We start from the raw sequence: 20,398 nt of genomic DNA, 5'->3' as shown, positions 1-20,398 counted from the left end.
GCTTGGTGTTTCTGTGGCCGCGGTCCCCGGCGTCGTCACTGTCCTCCCACCTTCCTTGGTGTCTCCTTCCAAGGAAGGGTCTCACAACCTCCCATAATTTCTTCCCAGGTCCAAAACTCCTTTACCTCCATCACACGCTGCTTGGTCCTTGCTTGGTGGGATATTCTGTCATAATCGTTATGAGAGACGGACCAAGGCGCAGCATGTGTAGAGTTCCACGTCTTTATTTCGGTGAAAATTTAAACAATAAACCAATAACAAAATGTGAAGAAGTGATGCACAAACACAAAACAATATCCCACAAAGACAGGTGGGAAAAATGGCTACCTAAATATGATCCCCAATTAGAGGCAACGATTACCAACTGCCTCTATTTGGGAACCATACAAAACACCAACATAGAAATGTTGAATTAGAACACCCCCTAGTCACGCCCTGACCTACTACACTATAGAGAAACAAGGGCTCTCTATGGTCAGGGCGTGACAGATACATGTCTGATTATCTGTAATAATGGTATGGGGGGTCTCCTGGGTGGCGCAGTGGTTAAGGGTGCTGTACTGCAGCGCCAGCTGTGCCATCAGAGACCCTGGGCCCTCTCAGGCGCCGCTCCAGAATCTCCCATAAGTGTTCAATCGGGTTGAGATCTCATATACACACCCCCTTTTGAGACCCCTCTTTCAAAGTCACTGAGATCTGCTCTTTCAGCCATGGTAGCCAAAATATTCAGTAACTGGGCATTTTTATGCATGACCCTAAGCATGATGGGATTGCTTATTTAACTCAGGAACCACACCTGTGTAGAAGCACCTGCTTTCAATATAATTTGTATCCCTCATTTACTCAAGTGTTTCCTTTATTTTGGCAGTTACCTGTATGTGAGCAAGTCTACAGTCATTGGAGCAAGCACTAAAAACACTGTTTCACCTGCACGTTTTGTAATGCTTCAGAGGTATTTTTGTATTTAATTTACTTTTATTTAATTAGGCAAGTCAGTTAAGAACAAATTATTATTTACAATGACGGCCTACAGGTGGATTTTGGCTGATTGTTTTGTTGTAGCCTAGGCCCGATAAGATACTAGTGCATTAGGGCATCTTGTCGTCCCATATTGTTGTTAAAAACATAGCAAAATAGTACATTTTTAGTTTTGTAGAACGCGCATGTAATATAATGGATCTACCAATTTACTCTGCATGATGGCAGGGAATATTGTCTAGTATAAATAATGGAAATTCAATGGAAGTATTTGCATCGAGTTTCCCACCACCCCACATCTGTCCTTTAGTGCGTCTCTTGGTGCTGTTGCCATGGAAATGGAGCAGACCTAATTACTGCTTGAGTCTCCACCCTGCGAGAGAAAAAAAGTCTATAGTCATATGGGAAAAAAGTCTATAATCCTACTTGCCGAGTCTAAACCAACGTTGTCTTTTGGCTTCAGAAATATACCATACATATGAAAAGTTGCCTTTAGTCTATAGAGAATTCGATGCAGACAAGTCAAAAGATAGGGTATTGAATTGCATTGTTGATATATCTACTGGTCTGAATAAATATAGATAGCAAGACAGATGCACAGCACTGTAAATACAGAAAGCTAAAACATACATGGCTAAATATACGCACAATGCACAAGACAGCACTTTGCAATCCATATTGCGTTTCATACAGTTAGTGTGCTGTATAATTTATTGCCCGGCACAGCCAGGAGAGGACTGGCCACCCCTCAGAGCCTGGTTCCTCTCTTGGTTTCTTCCTAGGTTCTGGCCTTTCTAGGGAGTTTTTCCTAGCCACCGTGCTTCTACACCTGCATTGCTTGCTGTTTGGGGTCTTAGGCTGGGTTTATGTACAGCACATTGTGACATCGGCTGATGTAGAAAGGGCTTTAAAAATACATTTGATTGCATGGCTCACGACGACAGCCTGTGTAGGCCTATTTTCTTTTGCTTATCCTTGACCGCGTGTCTTTGTTTTTGAATTGATTTAGATATGCTGTTGTAATTTAAACAAAGACATCACAAAGTTTGGGGCAGAGTATGTTCATATTTTTCCTCTAATCGCTGAATTATATGACCAAGTCCATCGGTGCGGGACGCCTTTTCCTCTTGACAGCCCCAGTTTGAGAAAGTGAATGATCGAGCATGCGCAGTTGAGGTTTGTGACAAGGAAGCAGAGAACAAGAGAGGCTTGCGAGGAAGATGTTTTAAATTTACTTGGAAAAACTAGGAAACGGTGAGATTCACGTAAGTTTATAAAATACTTAGCTAATATTTACAATGTACTAACGGGCAAACGTATTTTCAGCTGCCTTAGTGGCTCACGTGTGTTTTTTCCTGGTGTAAAAGAAGCTGTGTTGTGCTCTATTGAGTACGCAGCGCCATACTAATACTTGACATTTCAGCTGCAAACTTGCTCGTGGACAGTGGGAACGGTGTGCAAGCTTCGCGCACCCGATCATTTTCATTGCACAGATTGATATCCACGATCAACATCGCAAAACCGCCAGTCACGCCTGGTTGTGTTATTCTCTTTTCAATGTTGTGAATTCAATTTTGATCACGACCACAATATAGAATTTAAAGTTGAGCTGGGCGCATGACGCCTTTGCCTGCAATATTGTGTCAACAGATTGTCATATTGCTGATGCTGACACAACCTTTCCCTGAAAAGTCTGACAATTTTTTTTGTAGTCAATATGTTTTATTTCATGGTTGTTTAGCTTGCGATGTATCATTGCAAGCGTCTAATGTAACATTGTAAAATAATATACAGTGTAGCCGATTACACCGTTCCACGCTATTCTGTGGCAAAATGTGACCTATACTGTTTATTGCAACCTAACATAAAGAAAGTATCAACATATGTGTAGGCAGGCATTAGCATTTTTGTGCTGGTTTTGCCACGCCATGGTCAACCTACCCCTTTTCTGAGATGGGACGTCGTTAACCTACTGGCGGGAACACCTGTCACTGCAGGCGGGAGGCAGAGTATGCTATATATATATATATATAGCATACTCATATATATATAGTGCAGTTTATAACCTAAAAAGTGCGCACTAATCGTTTGATATCACTGCTTTGTCACATTGACGTTATCGGAGGATATCAGGCAGGGATTTCTCAGGATGAGTTCAGTTAATGACTTCTTAAATGAATAAAGATGTCAACAACTCATAGGCTGATCGAAGGCTGTGTGTGTGGTAGGAATGGGTCTAGGCCAGATAGCCTGCTTTAAGCAGGGCTCTAATCCTTCCTGAGACTGATCACCCTTGACAGAGAAGGGAGAGAGATGGACAGTCTATTGAATTGAAAGAAAGCTTAAAGGCAGGGCCGGTCCTTGACGTTGGAAAGACGTCTAAAATATTTTCCAGTTTAGGTTCTGAATTATGGGGGGAAAGTAAGTATTTTCCAGGACGTTGAAAAAGCATAAAAAAACATAGAAAAATACATATATTCCGGATGTTGAAGTCCGGTTCATTTTTGGTTATGAATGAAAGTTTAAAATACATGTTTCCCGTATGTTGAAAATACCTATTTTCCAGACTTTTAAAATATATATTTTCCGCACGTTGAAATCCGGACCCGACCAAAAATCAATGTCCGTTGATGTTGAAATCAAGGCTGGTCTGGACCACACCAAATCTGAAGCAAACATAGACGTCTATGATTGGCTTTTGGTCCGGACCAAATATGAACCAATGTCCGTGGAAATCAAGGCCGGTACAGACTGCAACAAAAAAAACGACCTCCAAAAGGCGACGGCTAAGTGGTAAGCCTACAGTTTGTAAAACACCAAAAAAATACGTCGGTTCCTGTTTACTTGGGTGTGGCCACCATTTGTAAAACAGGCCGTTGCATTGGCTTTATTAGTCCTTATTCCTGTGTTAAATCAATTTGACTATTTTAAGCTCTGAATATCAGCTACCCAACTTTTTAGGAGTTATGGTGAGCCTATTTGCAATGTGTTTACACAGCAGGACATGCAGAAGTATATTATTTTTTCACATGATCAGCTTGTCAAAAATGTACAAATACAAACTTGAAACCACTGATCATGACAATGGGGTGAAACTCCTGGACAACAGTTGTGAATGGCCATTCCATATTGTCCGTTTTACTTTGATCTGGCCTGTTTTTAGGATATATGTTTGTTAGCATATCTTTTATTTGATTGGGTAGCATTTAGGTTAGGCTATTTGATTGGAGAAACCTGCATGATGTAAAAAGTGTCAGTCTCAATACATTCATACAGTCTATCTCCAGCCTGTAGGCTACAGAAAAGGCCATAAACTTTCCCGTAGCACTCGCTAGCACACGCTCCAGCAGGTATATTTCACTGGTCACCCCCAAAGCCAATTCTTTTTTTGGCTGCCTTTCCTTCCAGTTCTCTGCTGCCAATGACTGGAACGAATTGCAAAAATCACTGAAGCTGGAGACTCGTATCTCCCTCTCTAACTTTAAGCACCAGCTGTCAGAGCAGCTCACAGATCACTGCACCTGTACATAGCCCATCTGTAAATAGCCCATCCAACTACCTCATCCCCATACTGTTATTTTTTTTCTCTCCTTTGCCCCCCAGTATCTCTACTTGCACATTCATCTTCTGCACATCGATCACTCCAGTGTTTTAATTGCTAAATTGTAATTATTTTGCCACTATGGCCTATTTATTGCCTTACCTCCCTTATCTTACCTCATTTGCACACACTGTATATAGACTTTTCTATTGTGTTATTGACTGTACGTTTGTTTATTCCATGTGTAACTCTGTTGTTTGTGTCGCACTGCTTTGCTTTATCTTGGCCAGGTCACAGTTGGAAATGAGAACTTGTTCTCAACTAGCCTACCTGGTTAAATAAAAGTGAAATACAATGTTGGGGTAGAGCACCGCAGCGATGTGTCTCCAACAGCACCCTGGAGGGGCACGCTGGAAATGGACAAGCAACATATTTTGCACCCCAGCCTTTGACAAAGTGGGCACTGCTTATCACAGGGCGGCATCAATGCTCACCTAAAAAGGCCATATGCCACAAGTTGAGAGAAATTGTCATTGTTTTGGGGCAGAATGATGTTTTGTTGTTGGATGTGCGTCTTGGTCAGTTTAGCTCAGAAAATGCCACCCGTGTCAATCTGCCGCCATAGGCAGATGCCTAATGTTTATTTAATGTCGTCTTTGTATCTTTTTCAGTTGGATCTAAAGTGGTTTTAGCTACTGCTAATACAGTCTTCTGGGTGGTGTTGGGAACACAGTGGGGGCATCATGAACTCCGAGGCACAGGAATCTGGTGAGTCTCACAATGGTTCAATGGCAGTGGTGTATTTTTCTGTCTTTATAAATTAGTTTGTGTGTCTTTCAGCAGGGGGCTCTGACCTTGAGTCTGACTTCAACTGGGATGAATATCTGGAGGAGAATGGAGTATTGGCTGTTCCACATCATGCCTTCAAACATGTATGTCTTATTTCACTGCATCAGGGCCCATTTGCAGATATGGTACTCATAGTTAGGGGCCAGAGTTTTTCCTGGTCAGGGCCCTATTTATTCTATATCCACTCACACGTTAATTATAGTTGTCTTTCCCCTTCCCTCCTTGTCAGGTGGACCGTAGCCTGCAGACAGGGCTGGCCCCAGGGATGATGCTGGAGGTGTCTGTGCGTTCAGAGCCTGACCAACCCTACTGGGTAGCTACCATCATCACTGCCTGTGGCCAACTGCTGCTGCTGCGCTATGAGGGTTACCACGACGACCGACGAGCAGACTTCTGGTCTGACATCATGACCTCTGACCTACACCCTCTGGGGTGGGGTAGGCAGCAGGGGCGACCAATGAGACCACCCAATGGTGAGGGGGTGACATATACGTTTGTGTTGCTGAAGACCGGTTGGGCCCTGTGCTCAAATAAATGTATTGGAATACAGTTTTTCATATATAGTTGAAGTCGGAAGTTTACTTACACCTTAGCCAAATGCATTTAAACTCAGTTTTTCACAATTCCTGACATTTAATCCAAGTAGAAATGACCTGTTTTAGGCCAGTTGGCATCACCACTTTATTTTAAGAATGTGAAATGTCAGAACAATAGTAGAGAGAATGATTTATTTATTTCATCACATTCCCAGTGGGTCAGAAGTTTACATACACTCAATTAATATTTGGTAGCATTGCCTTTAAATTGTTTAACTTGGGTCAAACGTTTCAGGTAGCCTTCCATAAGCTTCCCACAATACGTTGGGTGAATTTTGCCCCATTCCTCCTGACAGAGCTGGTGTAACAGTCAGGTTTGTAGGCCTCCTTGCTCGCACACGCTTTTTCAGTTCTGCCCATAAATGTTTCATAGGATGAGGTCAGGGCTTTGTGATGGCCACTCCAATACCTTGCCTTTGTTGTCCTTAATCCTTTTTTCCACAACTTTGGAAGTATGCTTGGGGTCTTTGTCCATTTGGAAGAACCATTTGTGACCAAGCTTTAACCTCTTGAAGCTAGGGGGCACTTTTTATTTTTGGAAAAATAACGTTCCCAAAGTAAACGGCCTATTTGTCAGGACCAGATGCTAGAATATGCATATAATTGACAGCTTGGGATATAAAACACTCTAAAGATTCCAAAACTGTAAAAATATTGTCTGGGAGTATAACAGAACTGATATTGCAGGCGAAAGCCTGATAAAAATCTAATCAGGAAGTTACTCTTATTTTGAAAGCTCTGTGTTCCTATGCATCCCTATTGACCATTGAAAGGGATATCAACCAGATTCCCTTTTCTATGGTTTCCCTAAGGTGTCTACAGCCTTTAGACATAGTTTCAGGCCTTTATTTTGAAGAATGAGCGTGAACGACCACATTACATAAGTGGTCAGGTGGGTCAGGAGTGATTATTGCGCAAAAAGAGAGATGCAGCCATTGTTCCTCCCGGTCCTAGTGAAAAGCCAACTGTCCCGGTTGATATATTATCGAATAGATATTTGAAAAATACCTTGAGGATTGATTATAAAAAACGTTTCACATGTTTCTGTCGACATTATGGATATAATTTTGAATTTTTGTCTGCGTTGTCGTAACCGCTAATTCTGGTGGATTCCTGAGCATAACGCACCAAACTAACGGAGGTATTTGGATATAAAAAATATCTTTATGGAACAAAAGGAACATTTACTGTCTAACTGGGAGTCTCGTGAGTGAAAACATCCGAAGATCATCAAAGGTAAACGGTTAATTTGATTGCTTTTCTGATTATCGTGACCATTTTCCTGATGCTAGGTGTACGTAATGCTATGCTAGGCTATCGATAAACTTACACAAATGCTTGTATTGCTTTCGCTGTAAAGCATGATTTCAAAATCTGAGACGACAGGTTAATTAACAAAAGGCTAAGCTGTGTTTTGCTATATTTCACTTGTGATTTCATGAATATGAATATTTTCTAGTAATATTTTTTGACTGTTGCGCTATGCTATTCAGCGTTCCTGATGACAAATATACCGGATCCGGGATGGGTAGTTCTAAGAGGTTTTTAACTTCCTGACTGATGTCTTGAGATGTTGCTTCAATATAATATCCCCATAATTTTCCTCCCTCATGATGCCATCTATTTTGTGAAGTGCACCAGTCCCTCTTTTAGCAAAGCACCCCCACAACATGATGCTGCCACCCCCGTGCTTCACGGTTGGGATGGTGTTCTTCGGCTTGCAAGCATCTCCCTTTTTACTCCAAACATAACGATGGTCATTATGGCCAAACAGTTCTATTTTTGTTTCATCAGACCAGAGGACATTTCTCCAAAAAGTACGATCTTTGTCCCCATGTGCAGTTGCAAACCGTAGTCTGGCTTTTTTATCGCGGTTTTGGAGCAGTTGCTTCTTCCTTGCTGAGCGGCCTTTCAGGTTATGTCAATATTTGACTTGTTTTACTGTGGAAGTGGATACTTTTGTACTTGTTTCCTCCAGCATCTCCACAAGGTCCCTTGCTGTTATTCTGGGATTGATTTGCAGTTTTCGCACCAAAGTACGTTCATCTCTAGGAGACAGAACGCGTCTCCTTCCAGAGCGGTATGACGGCTGCGTGGTCCTGTGATGTTTAGAATTGTGTGCTACAGATGAGCGTGGTACCTTCAGGCATTTGGAAATTGCTCCCAAGGATGAACCAGATTGTGGAGGTCTACAATTTTTCTTCTGAGGTCTTGGCTGATTTCTTTTGATTTTCCCATGATGTCAAGCAAATCGGCACTGAGTTGAAATACATCCACAGGTACACCTCCAATTGACTCAAATGATGTCAATTAGCCTATCAGAAGTTTCTAAAGCCATGACATAATTTTCTGGAATTTTCCAAGATGTTTAAAGGCACAGTCAACTTAGTGTATGTAAACTTCTGACCCACTGGAATTGTGATACAGTGAATTATAAATTAAATAATCTCTCTGTAAACAATTGTTGGAAAAATGACCTGTGTTTCATGCACAAAGTAGATGTCCTAACCGACTTGCCAAAACTATAGTTTGTTAACAAGAAATTTGTGGAGTGGTTGAAAAACTAGTTTTAATGACTCCAACCTAAGTGTACAGTATGGGAACTTCTGACTTCAACTGTATACAATAATTAACAGCTTAAAGATGCACACAATTTCTGAATGTGATGTGGGTCCAGGTGTCCGTGAGAAACATGGTGACTGGGAGGCTGTCCTAGAGGAGGCTCTGGCTCAGGGAGGGAGTGCACCAGCACACCTGCTGCAGGGGGTGAGTCTGGGAGAGGGAGGAGTGGGGACACCAGGACCATAACTATAGCTAGGACCTATTCATCATCACCTCTCATGTCAGAAAAGCTTGATTATTTTTTTACATTTTCAGTATTTTTTTTAAATAAAAAAATGTCAACATGTCCAGACTCAGGCAGGGGGAGACCCAGCAGACTTGTTTCCCATTGGGTGGTGTGTGGAGCTGCAGGACAGTATGGACCCAGGGGTGGCCTGGGGGGCGCGGGTGGAGGACAACATAGGGGGCCGTCTGTGTCTGCGCTACGCTGGGACAGAGGGGCTCACCCAGTCACTGGCCAGGCGATGGGTATTCTACCTGGACCCCCTCCTGCACCCACCTGGCTGGGCTGAGGAGAACAGCTGCTCTCTCACCCCACCTGCTGGTAAGGAACAGAACTGCCTCTGCACCTTGTGGTGCACCTTGTGATGCTGTTGACCAACCCTGGTCCTTGAATAAGGTGTATTAATGCTGGTCTGGTTGCCTGCTGACCACTGTTGCCTGCTGACCACTGCTTGTGTTTGTTTAGATGCTTTGTGTGTGTTTAAGTATTAATGAGAGTTACTTAGTGATAATGTCACTGCTGTGTTTCAGTACTTTGTGGTTTGCGCAGTGAAGCAGAGTGGGAGGAGGTGAGAAAGACCATCAGACAGCCTAAAGAAGAAGCCTTCAATCGAGACTTCTTTAAGGTATGCTTTACATCTCCCTCTCTCTGCCCTCTCTGTCTCCCTCTGACATATCTTCTGTGTGTTTGTAGGACAGGCCAGTCCTCTCTCCTCACTGCTTCTCTGAGGGGATGAAGTTGGAGGCGGTGAACCCCGCTGCCCCCTTCAACATCAGCCCAGCTACTGTCACCAAGGTAAGGCCCCCATGTCACCAACAGACGTTAAACACTTTTTTGCATTGAAGTGTGTAGACTACCACTGTAAGCAGTAGGCCTACTGTAGACAATGTTTCAGAATTTGTGGGCAGTGCAGCATATTTAGGTTTGGGGAAAAGTATATACAAAATATTATTGATTTATCAAACAATCTTTTTACAGGTCTTCTTCAATTTCCAATTGGTTTTGTCTTTCTGACATGTTCAGACACAGCAAAAGAAAACATTCTGCCAACCTCTCCAAAGACAATTGATTAAGTTCGCCTTGCATTGCTATTTCCTTAGAAACTGTCTTGGCCTAATTCCAATACTTCCAAAGTATACAGCAAATAAGGGCATTATTGTCACCATAGAAGGGGAATGATGGGCAGTTTTCATGTGGAGTTATAATGCTCGTTCATGCGTACACAGTTTCCCCACAGGTCTGATTTATAACGGGAAACGTGTGGTGTGCTCCCAAGTTTATAAATCTCAATATTTTTGTGCGTGCACAGTCTTTTCAGAAGTGGCACACAGCTATTTAGTGTTACATTTACACAATGGTTATAAATGATGTCACCACAGTAACACCCCCACCGCACCCACACAGCTTCTTCCGTGTTTATCAATTACGGATAGTGTGTGATAGGTTGCACCTAGTTGTATGGGGCTGCAACAGTGATGTCATCATTGTGTTCCCCAGGTGTTGAATGAACAGTACTTCCTGGTGCAGATGGACAGTCTACAGGGAGACAGTGAGGGGGCGGGGCCTGGCTCATCATTCCTCTGTCACCATGGAAGCACTGAAATCTTCCCTGTCCAGTGGAGCCTTAAAAATGGGGTACCCCTCAGTCCCCCTCCAGGTGAGGCAAAATAAACCAGAGGTGTGGACTCGAGTCACATGACTTGATAGAAAATAAAATAACTTCAGACTTGGAGCATCAAGACTCGTGACTCGATTTTGACTTGAGACTGAACTTATCTGGCCAGGGTTTTGTTACTAATTTTGTGGCAGAGAGTCTCCGGATATTCAATGCCTGCTTTTTATTTTATTTTTACCCATCTAGCAATAGGTGCTCTTTGTTGCGAGGCATTGGAAAACCTTCCTGGTCTTTGTGGTTGAATATGTGTTTGAAAATCACTGATCGACTGAAGGACCTTACAATTATCTGTATGTGTGGGGTACAGAGATGAGATAGTCATTCAAAAATCATGTTAAACAGTATTATTGCATACATACAGAGTGAGTCCATGCAGCTTTTTAAATTTATTTATTAGCCAAGTCATTTAAGAACAAATTCTTATTTACAATTGAAGGCCTACCCCGGGCTAAACCAGGACTACGCTGGGCCAATTGTGCGCTGCCCTATGGGACTCCCAATCACGGCCCGGGTGTGATACTGCCTGGATTCGAACCGGGTACCTTAGACTGCTGCGCCACTTGGGAGCCCGTTATGTGACTTGTTAAGCAAATTTTTATTCGTGAACGTATTAAGGCTTGCCATAACAAAGGTGTTGAATACTTATTGCCTCAAGACATTTCAGCGTTTAATTTTTAATTCATTTGCCAAAATGTCTAAACGTAATTACACTTTGACAGTACGGGGTATTGTGTGTGTAGGCCAGAGACACAATCTCAATTTAATCCATTTTAAATTCAGGTTGTAACACAGCAAAGTGGGAAAATGTCGAGGGGTGTGAATACTTTCTGAAGGCACTGTACAGCCTACCATTTGGATTTTATATTTATTCCTTTGTTTATTCAATCTGGCCACTAACATAGACCTACGGCATTGCACAAAATTCTTCTTTCAAAAACATCTCATCTGTGCTTCAGAACCAAAAAGTGGCGCATCTTGACTGTTGACCAGTCATCAGCATTGGCGCGCAAAGACGGGCTCACATCCAGATTAATGACCAGACAAGATGGCACTTTAATTTTCTCAGGTTTTGCCTGGCACTTTTTTTTTCTTCATAAAAAATACCATTTAGCAATCTGCTACTCACGCATCTTTACCAGAACAAAAGACTAGCTGGATATTTCAGATGGGACTAGTTTGGATGGGTTAGTTATATAGCTCAGTGGTGGGTAGGACTTCTGGCTACAGATAGTTCTAACCTCAATACTCATGGGATGAAGATGCAACATATTCTGGCTAACTAATTATGATATTTGTGAGGAAGAAAAAGTCTACAGACAAACCATGCTTTCCAACCGATCCTGCAACCTCCGTTGGATACAGGCACGATATCCCAGGTGGATATTGAATGCTAACGTGAAGGACTTCCAGCTCCAAGTGCAGGTGTCTTGTGTTTTTGAAAATGCAGCACCGTTTATATCTGAAATGACAGGCGACATCTGAACAGAAATTGTGTACACGTGCGTGCGTGGGGCTTTGAAACACTCCGTTTGAGAACCACTAAGCTAGCGAACAGATGGCTGATTTCCTGGCCAGCTGAAGGTTCGGGTGCAGCACAAACTGCACTTTGTAGGGAGAGCGGTTTGCCATAAATAAATATGCAGCTCCAAAAATAGTTTGGTGATCAAGAATATTAACGGTTTACTTTGCAAGCTCACCAGTAATGGGGCATCAATCAACAATGACTAACAAAGGTCTGCTGGTCTTTTGGTATGTCAAAATTGCTTGAAATTGATCAATGAAAAAGGCTGCCTGGTAGCTTAAACATTTTTTTAAAATAAAGGTTTGTTTTTTACTTGTGACTTGACTTGCCCTTAGAATGCACAACTTGGACTTGACTCGGCCGGTTCTCGACTTGAGACTCGGACCTTGTGACTTAATAATAGTGACTTGGTCCCACCTGTGGAATACACTCATCTCATGCACTGTACTGCAGTTACCAGTGAAATTTTACTGTGTTCCTGGGTATGTGGGTGTGTAGGTTACCAGGGTCAGGACTTTGACTGGGCGTATTACCTGAAACAGTGTGGCGCAGAGGGAGCACCAGAGAGCTGTTTTCCTGTGGTGAGACATGTACACATACACACACACACATATATATTATACCACTGACTGATGAAAGGTGTTTTATCCTCCAGGAGCAGAGTGATCATGACTTTGTTGAGTTCATGAGGCTGGAGGCGGTGAATCCCATCTCTCCTAAATACATCCACATGGCAACTGTAACCAGGGTCAGAGGTCAGCACATCTGGCTAGGTCTAGAAGGTGAGAACAGAACAGCTGTAGAAGGGAGTGAAAGTGCTGGGTTGGAGAGATGTAAGGGTTTTGGGGGAAGGATGTTGATCTTGTGAATATTATCACTACGACCAAGTCAGTTTTGTGTGGTAATTTCAGCTACCTGAATTCTCAGTTCTATTTACATAGTGTTCAGCCACTCATAACCTCCTCCCTCTGCTCTGTGTGTTCTCTCCAGGGTTGAAGCAGACTCTGCCTGACGTCATCACGCATGTGGACTCCCTGGACATCTTTCCAGTCAGCTGGTGTGAGAGTAACGGCTACCCCCTCCAACACCCCTCCAAAGCTACAGGTCAGGCTCCAAACAAGACCCTCCTGTCCATTTTGGGGATTGGTCTCTGTCAGTGTTTTATCTGTCGGTCACTGTCAAATGTAGTTTGACTTTTGACCTCTTCTGTTGCAGCTCCGAGGAAGAGCTGTGTGGCCGTGGTGCAACCAGAGAAGCAGTGAGTTTTTGCAGACTGCACATTACTGAGAGAGAGTGGGAATCGAAATGAAAAAGCTGAACCTATTCCTCTACTCTTACCCAACTTTGACTTGTCAGTTTTCATTTCTAACTGTATGTGTATTTGGGTTTGACCCGATGGCAGATCTCAACTTAAAGCCACGCCCCATGCAGCGAGGCAGCAGGATCTGAGCCAATCAGAGAGCGGTGCGTGTAATACCTTGTGAAAAATAATTTGTGCAAAAATAATGCGTATGAGAATCTCACGTCTGTGTCTGTCAGCAGCTCAGGGGAACGGAAAGTACAGCTGCCCAAAGATCTTCTTCAACCACCTCTGTTTCTCTGGCCCCTACCTGAACAAGGGCCGCATCGCAGAGCTGCCCCAGAGCATCGGCCCCGGCAACTGTGTCCTGGTGCTGAAAGAGGTGAGCGAGACAGCAGCACACATCTACAAGCTCCTCTCAATCTAAAAATATCAGGCCAATATCCAATCTCCCCTTCCTCTCCAAGGTTTAAGAAAAAGTGGCTGCTGTACAGCTCCAGGACCATCTCAGTCTGAACAACCTACAGTATTTGAGAAGTTCCAGTCAGGTTTCTGGCCGGCCCACAGCACTGAAACGGCCCTACTCAGGGTCACCAACGACCTGCTGGTGCAGGCTCCCCCTGATCCCCCTGGACTTGAGTGCAGGATTTGACACTGTTGCCCACCCCATCCTACTTGAATGCTTCCTGGACGCCACCGGACTGTCTGGACCAGCTCTGAGCTGGTTCCACTCCTACTTCTCACAGGACTGAGTATGTGTTGCTAGGTGGGCCCAGGTCCCGGACCCACCACGTCACCTGCGGTGTACCACAAGGATCTGTTCTTGGACGCATCCTGTTCGTCCTGTACATGTTCCCCCTCGTGTCATTACCCGGCATGGAATCCCATTCCCTGTTATGCTGATGAACACATGCCTAGAGTAGATGGATGAAGGAAAACGTCCTTCAACTGAACAGCAGCAAAACCGAGGCCCGACATGTTGGCACCCCCCTCCAGGTCCAGCACTCACCAATAACACCTCAACATTGCAGGACAGCACATCCCTCTCTCTCCCTCAGTTTCCAATCTGGGTGTAAAGCTTGATTTCTCCCTGACCTTTGACAGCCACGTAAAGCGTCATTCTATCACCTCAAGAACATTGCCCAACTCCGTCCCACCCTCACTCAGTCTGATGCAGAGAAGCTCATCCATGCCTTTATCTCCTCAGGGCTGGACTACTGCAACACACTCTTCATCAGGAGCCCTGGCAGGAGTCTTCAGAAGCCCCAATACATCCTGTACAGTGCTGCCAGGATCCTGGTCAGTGTGTGGAAAAACCATCACATCACCCCCATCATGGCATCTCTGCACTCGCTCCCCGTCTCATTCCGGATTGACTTTCCGGTGTATTCGTGGCAATACCCCTCCTGATCTCAAAGAACTGCTCTCCCTCCAAAACCTCACCCGCACCCTCAGGTCAAGCCATAGCCTGCTCCTACACGCCCCCAGGATTAATCTCCGCTCCTTGGGGGATTAGGCTTTCATCTCGACCTCCCCCAGCCTCTATAATGCCCTCCCGGACCACCTGTAGGCACACTTTAAAAGGGGCCTAAAGAACTTTCTCTTTAGGAAGAATTTCAGTTGATAGCTGTGCTTCTTGGTGTCTGTGTCTCTTGTAGCGTCAGCTGTGTTCTTTGTCAGTTTCCCTGTCTAGTTATGTCTGTTTTTTTATTCATTTGGTTCATTTAAAAAAAAAAAAAAGCACTTTTAGATTATTCTGTATAATGAATTATTATGTATAATGTATAATGTATAATGAATTATTAACACGCGCGCTCCTGTAGATGACTTCTCACTGATATCACCATACAGATACATAATCCACTCATGTCCTGTTTAATTCTGTGCTGTGTCCTACAGTGTGTACTTCTAACCCCCCGTATCCTCCTGCCCTGTGGTCCAGGTGTTGACGCTGCTGATCAGCTCGGCCTACAAGCCCAGCCGGGTGCTGAGGGAGCTGCAGCAGGACCCAGAGCTGAGGCGGCACGGCCAGGGAGAGACTCTCAAGGCCAAGTCAGTCTACCCAACCAATAGACAGACCACAGTATACACCATAACAACACTAACATGATGGTGATACCATCACTGTTTAGATTGTACAGTATTAGGATAAAATGAGAAACGGTACACGCACTAATCCGAACAGAGTTTTCTGTACGAGGTAGATTTGCTCTGTTCTGGGTCACTATGTAATCACCATAACACCACTGTATATCAATTCAAATTGTATTGGTCACATTTAGCAGATGTTATTGTGGGTGTAGCGAAATGCTTGTATATGGTAGTAGTCACGTGACACTGAGGATATACGTTCTCTCTGCTCCATGAACATCATACTGGATGCAGGAGAGATGCTCTCTGCCACATTGGTCTCTGACAGACCGTATTAATGTACCTATCCTGCTCTGGATGGTGGTGTGTAGGTACAAAGGGAAGAGTTACCGGGCCACTGTGGGGATTTCCCGTACGGCTGACCAGGTGGCTGAGTTCTGCAGGAAGACATGTGTGAGGCTGGAGTGCTGCCCCAACCTGATCACACCTCACATGGTGCTGGAACACTGCTCAGAGAACTGTTCCCTGCTCACCAAGACTAAAAACAGTACGTGCTACCTTACACACACACACACACGTATGCATGTATAGACAGACACACACCGATTTGTATTCACAATGTACAATATTTAGCTATACAGTCATGAATACCACTCCTGTTATTATTTTTCTAAGATAGCTTCCTTGGTGTCTGTCTATATACTCTATAGCTCATTACTACGGTAAGAAGAAGACCAAGCGCATTGGCCGTCCCCCTGGCGGTCACACTAACCTGGATATCAGTACCAAAGAGGGGAGCAGGAGGAAGAAGAGGAAGCCCCTGTCTGTCTGCAAAAAACGCCTGTTTACCTCTGTGGACAGCACTCCTGCTTGCTCCCCACTGGTACTGCATATACTGACATTCAAGACATTAAAGTAACTGTTCAGTGAAAATCTCACTTTGAAAAGATTATATTCTGTTGACCAGTGGCGTTGATGCTGTTTAATGTTTTTTTCATGCCCCTTTTTTTCTATTACAGCATATTGGCTGACAGTCATTCATATTCCATTCACCCAGTTCAGCGATCGGTTTAGGCTACTACATGATACTCTAATTTTCCCTATACCCATCATGAGGTTGCTACAACCTTGCCTATGAATGAAAGTTTACAACGTAGGGGCACACAGGTCGAGAGACAAATTTAAGGTGACATTAAATACTGCCTTGCACACTCTTGCCAGCATCTAGCTGATATAGGGTGTAATTGTTAGTCCAACAGTTGCAAACAAGTTTCTGTTGGACAAATCCAGGTTTGTTTATACCTGTTTCGTTCTGTGTGCTTCTGTTTGAGAAACATTTTTACAACAGAATTGGCAGAATTAACACATCCCTGATCACACGTGAACACAGTTCACTTTCATAGCAGCCACGTTGTATTCCTTCTCACTTCTAGGCCCTTTCCTCCTCTCACCTTGTCCTTTTGCTTGTGGACTTCATTGTGCAACACATCAGCTGTATGTGACCAGGCGAGAACCTTTCCAAGCCAAACCATATTAGAACCGCTGCACACAGCCTACATTGTTGTCACCATACTAGCTAAAGTAACGTCATAATCAACATAGCTAATGACGCATTAGTAAACCCACTACAATCATGCAGTAATGTTAGTGTACAGTCATTAAGCAGTTTAGCAGTTACACCAGCGAGCCCCGGTGGCAATAAATCAGTAAAACCAAAAGCTTACCTTGACTTGGAAGAGTTCCAGTGTTGTATTGGGTAGTCATAGCATCCCTCTCTTTGAGCCTGGTGTTTGAGTAGGCTAAACTAGCTAGCAGCATTTGCTAGCTAAGTAAGTGAAACTTAAATAGATTTTTTTCTTGAAATATCTCTCTCGCCATCTCTTGCTTCTCCTTCATTTTTGAAGAAATTAATTTGTTCAAAACTCTTTCTCTTTGAGTCAACTACTCACCACATTTTATGAAGTGCTAGCTAGCTGTAGCTTGTGCTTTCAGTACAAGATTCATTCTCTGATCTTTTGATTGGGTGAATAACATGTCAGTTCATGCTGTAAGAGTTCTGATAGGTTGGAGGACGTCCTCTGGAAGTTGTCATAATTACTGTGTAAGTCTATGGAAGGGGGTGAGAACCATGGGCTTCCTAGGTTTTGTAGCTGTCCTAGCTGTACATTTTTGGAAGAGAAGCTAGAAGTTTAGTTTCCCTCAACCACTGGTCCAAGGTCAGAGATTTTTGAATAGTTAAGGTTAGGATTTGGGGTAGGACGCAATCTGATTCTACATCTGATTTTATGGGCAACTTTTATATGGAAAGTAATCAAACTCATAACTGTACTCTTTCTTTGCACCCCAGGGTAGTGGAGAGGAGGAGGAGGACCTGGATGAGGACTACTCTCTGAGTGAGGAGGATTCGGGCTCAGAGCAGCAGGGTGACTCTGAGGTGTTAGAGAGGAAGTCCCAGCCCGCCTCTCCCCGTCCCACCCCTCCAGAACCTCGCCCTCGAGAAGGACCCCAATTAACCTCCTACTCAGATGATGATAACCAGCCCCCCTCACCTACGGTAGTGGCTGTTGCATAATTACACACACACACACACACACACACTGATCCTAGAACTATATATGTGGAACTCCTTGTTTTTGTGTTTTGTCTCAGAGTGGGCGGATGGAGGTGCAGGAGAAGCTGCATCTGGACAGCAGTCCTCTGGGCTGGAGCATCACTGACGTGACTCACTTCATCAGAACCACTGACTGTTCCCCACTGGCGCGCATATTCAGGGACCAAGTAGGAGTGACACACACACACACACACACACACACACACTTCGGTGTGGAGAAGGCCATACACATGTGTACACACATACACACACACAGTGCACTGAGCCATGTTGTTGTGTGTGTTGACAGGAGATAGATGGTCAGGCCCTGCTGTTGCTGAGCCTGCCCACAGTACAGGAGTGTATGGGGCTGAAGCTGGGCCCTGCCATCAAACTGTGTCACCTTATAGAGAGGATCAAACTGGCCTTTTACCAGCACTTTGCCAGCTGATGAGTGTGTGTGTGTCTGTGCGCATGCATTATGTACACTGTTGTTTTCAATTATGTGTATAAACCCTGGATGACTGATAGGGGGTGTTGTATTGAAGCCACCCCACAGCTATCTCTGTACATCTCCACTGTAAAAAAAGATGTTGGAAGCTATAGAATCCTTTTTGACATGTGGCCAATACATAGCATCAGCAATCCAGGGTTTATATACATCATGGGTTGTTATGTACATTATAATGTACATTATAATGTACATTATATGCTGCTCCAGGATGGACACAGCTTATAGCCTCAGCTGTTCACCCCTGGAATATGTGACTGAATTCTGTATCTTTCAGGGATTTCATGTTTGTTTATCATTTGTTTGTACACAGTGGATGGGAATTGAACAAAGTCATGATGGAATTATTTTCCATCCATTCATCACTTAAGCCTTTGGTTGAAATGAAAACCCAAGGTAAAGCATATAAACAAAATAGATCCGGATACCTGTTTAGGTACTAGTTTACCTTTTATTAATGCAAAGCCCCCTCATTGTGAAACCCTAGACATGTTGAATCTGTATAATGTGAATAACAGCACCTTATGTGGGGAGACATATTTGCACTATCATCACCAGGTTTTTACATCGGTCTACAAGGTTAGGGTAATCAATTTCACTGACTTTTGGGGCCGGTTTTCCACACAGATTAAGCCTGGTCCTGGACTAAAAAACATTTTCAGTGGAGATTCTCCATTGAAAATGCTTCTTAGTCCAGGAATAGTCTTAATCTCTGTCTGTGAAATGAATCTTAAATGCATCCTATTAGATTCTCAATGGGTTAGGCTGTTTCTCAATGGGTTAGGCGGTCTCTCAATGGGTTAGGCTGTTTCTCAATGGGTTAGGCTGTTCTTTACCTTTTTGTCTATGATGACTATGATCACTTTAGTTGTTTACTGTAGTAAGTCAGTCACTAGTTATGGGTGTTCATGGAGTGGTCGACAGGGTTATAAAATGGTCCTGACAATTATGGACGTCTCCGATCAAAAAGTATTTTATTATTGAGGACCTGTTTGGCCTCATTTTACCTCTTGTATATTCCAGTTTGATCTAAGTATAAACTGAACCATTTTTAAAGTATTTGTAAAGATTGAATGTCAACTATGTTTAAAAGTGTTTTGCAGATTGCTTTGAGTAAAACATTTATTGATTTATATAAAATGTAGGATAATATAAAATAATGTATGATAATACTCATGCTATCTCTAAAAAATGAACTGTACTCAAGGCAGAACTGTTCCATGTTTGAGACATTCCCTGTTATTTATACTCATTATCACCTTCCACATCAGCTTGTCATTTCATTCAGGGCTGTCATTGTAAGTCTTCATGTTTCTATTCCCGTTCACTTTATCGATTACTTGATTTTACATTCCTGTTGCTCATGTTGAAAATAAGTTCTGGTAGTTAAGTCAACTAAAGGGGTTTCTCATGAAACAATCTAAAATGTAAATGGTTTGTGGATGTTTCCAATGTGAATATGTTTCCAGAATGATTATTGCTCTTAAAAGTAATAAGATGTGGTCTATGACACTGCATCGCAGTGCTAGCTGTGCCACCAGAGACTCTGGGTTCGATAGTAACTACTAACAATTGGATACCACGAAATTGGGGAGAAAGGGGGGTAAAATTCAACAACAAAAAAAGTTATAATAGGATGATAAAATTGCAGTTTCTTCTTACCAGTGTTGTTTTTTTTTTTATCCCAGGAAGCTATCTTCACTGAATGATCTCATTCATATTTAGTGAAATTGGGGTCCACCGTCAAACCATTTCCTAGCAGCACTGAATGATAACTGAAGATTGTATTGGCTCTCAGATGTAAGGTGGAAAATGTCTACTGTCGCTCCAGCTGTTCTCTCCATGATTTAGTGTTAAAGGTCTTACCTACCAGGTTTTATATTGGACTTCTCTCAGCCAC

At 43.3% G+C, this 20,398-nt stretch overlaps 1 protein-coding gene across 6 annotated transcripts; it reads left to right on the top strand.

The window, feature by feature from the left end:
- Positions 1 to 858: 858 nt before the first annotated feature.
- On the top strand, positions 859 to 20,159 carry LOC110494301 (scm-like with four MBT domains protein 1). 6 transcript variants are annotated; one of them, XM_036950382.1, is made up of 21 exons: positions 859 to 952; positions 5,191 to 5,287; positions 5,363 to 5,451; positions 5,598 to 5,841; positions 8,642 to 8,730; positions 8,878 to 9,130; positions 9,340 to 9,434; positions 9,503 to 9,604; positions 10,307 to 10,466; positions 12,505 to 12,587; positions 12,662 to 12,788; positions 12,997 to 13,110; positions 13,222 to 13,264; positions 13,409 to 13,470; positions 13,549 to 13,688; positions 15,249 to 15,358; positions 15,769 to 15,944; positions 16,108 to 16,280; positions 17,745 to 17,951; positions 18,047 to 18,175; positions 18,298 to 20,159. In XM_036950382.1, the coding sequence occupies exons 2-21, from the start codon at positions 5,263 to 5,265 to the stop codon at positions 18,436 to 18,438; spliced, it is 2,562 nt and encodes an 853-aa protein (XP_036806277.1). In that variant the 5' UTR covers positions 859 to 952; positions 5,191 to 5,262; the 3' UTR covers positions 18,439 to 20,159. The 6 variants fall into 6 exon arrangements, with proteins under 6 accessions (XP_036806277.1, XP_021424924.2, XP_021424923.2 ...); XM_021569249.2 differs by having other exon boundaries at positions 5,360 to 5,451; XM_021569248.2 differs by lacking the exon at positions 859 to 952 and adding an exon at positions 2,110 to 2,232 and having other exon boundaries at positions 5,360 to 5,451.
- Positions 20,160 to 20,398: the final 239 nt, after the last annotated feature.

Source organism: Oncorhynchus mykiss, chromosome 17 (genome assembly GCF_013265735.2).
Source record: "Oncorhynchus mykiss isolate Arlee chromosome 17, USDA_OmykA_1.1, whole genome shotgun sequence".
NCBI classification, from domain to species: domain Eukaryota; kingdom Metazoa; phylum Chordata; class Actinopteri; order Salmoniformes; family Salmonidae; genus Oncorhynchus; species Oncorhynchus mykiss.
Note: the sequence above shows the minus strand (reverse complement) of the source record. Positions and strands in the feature narration are given on the sequence as shown.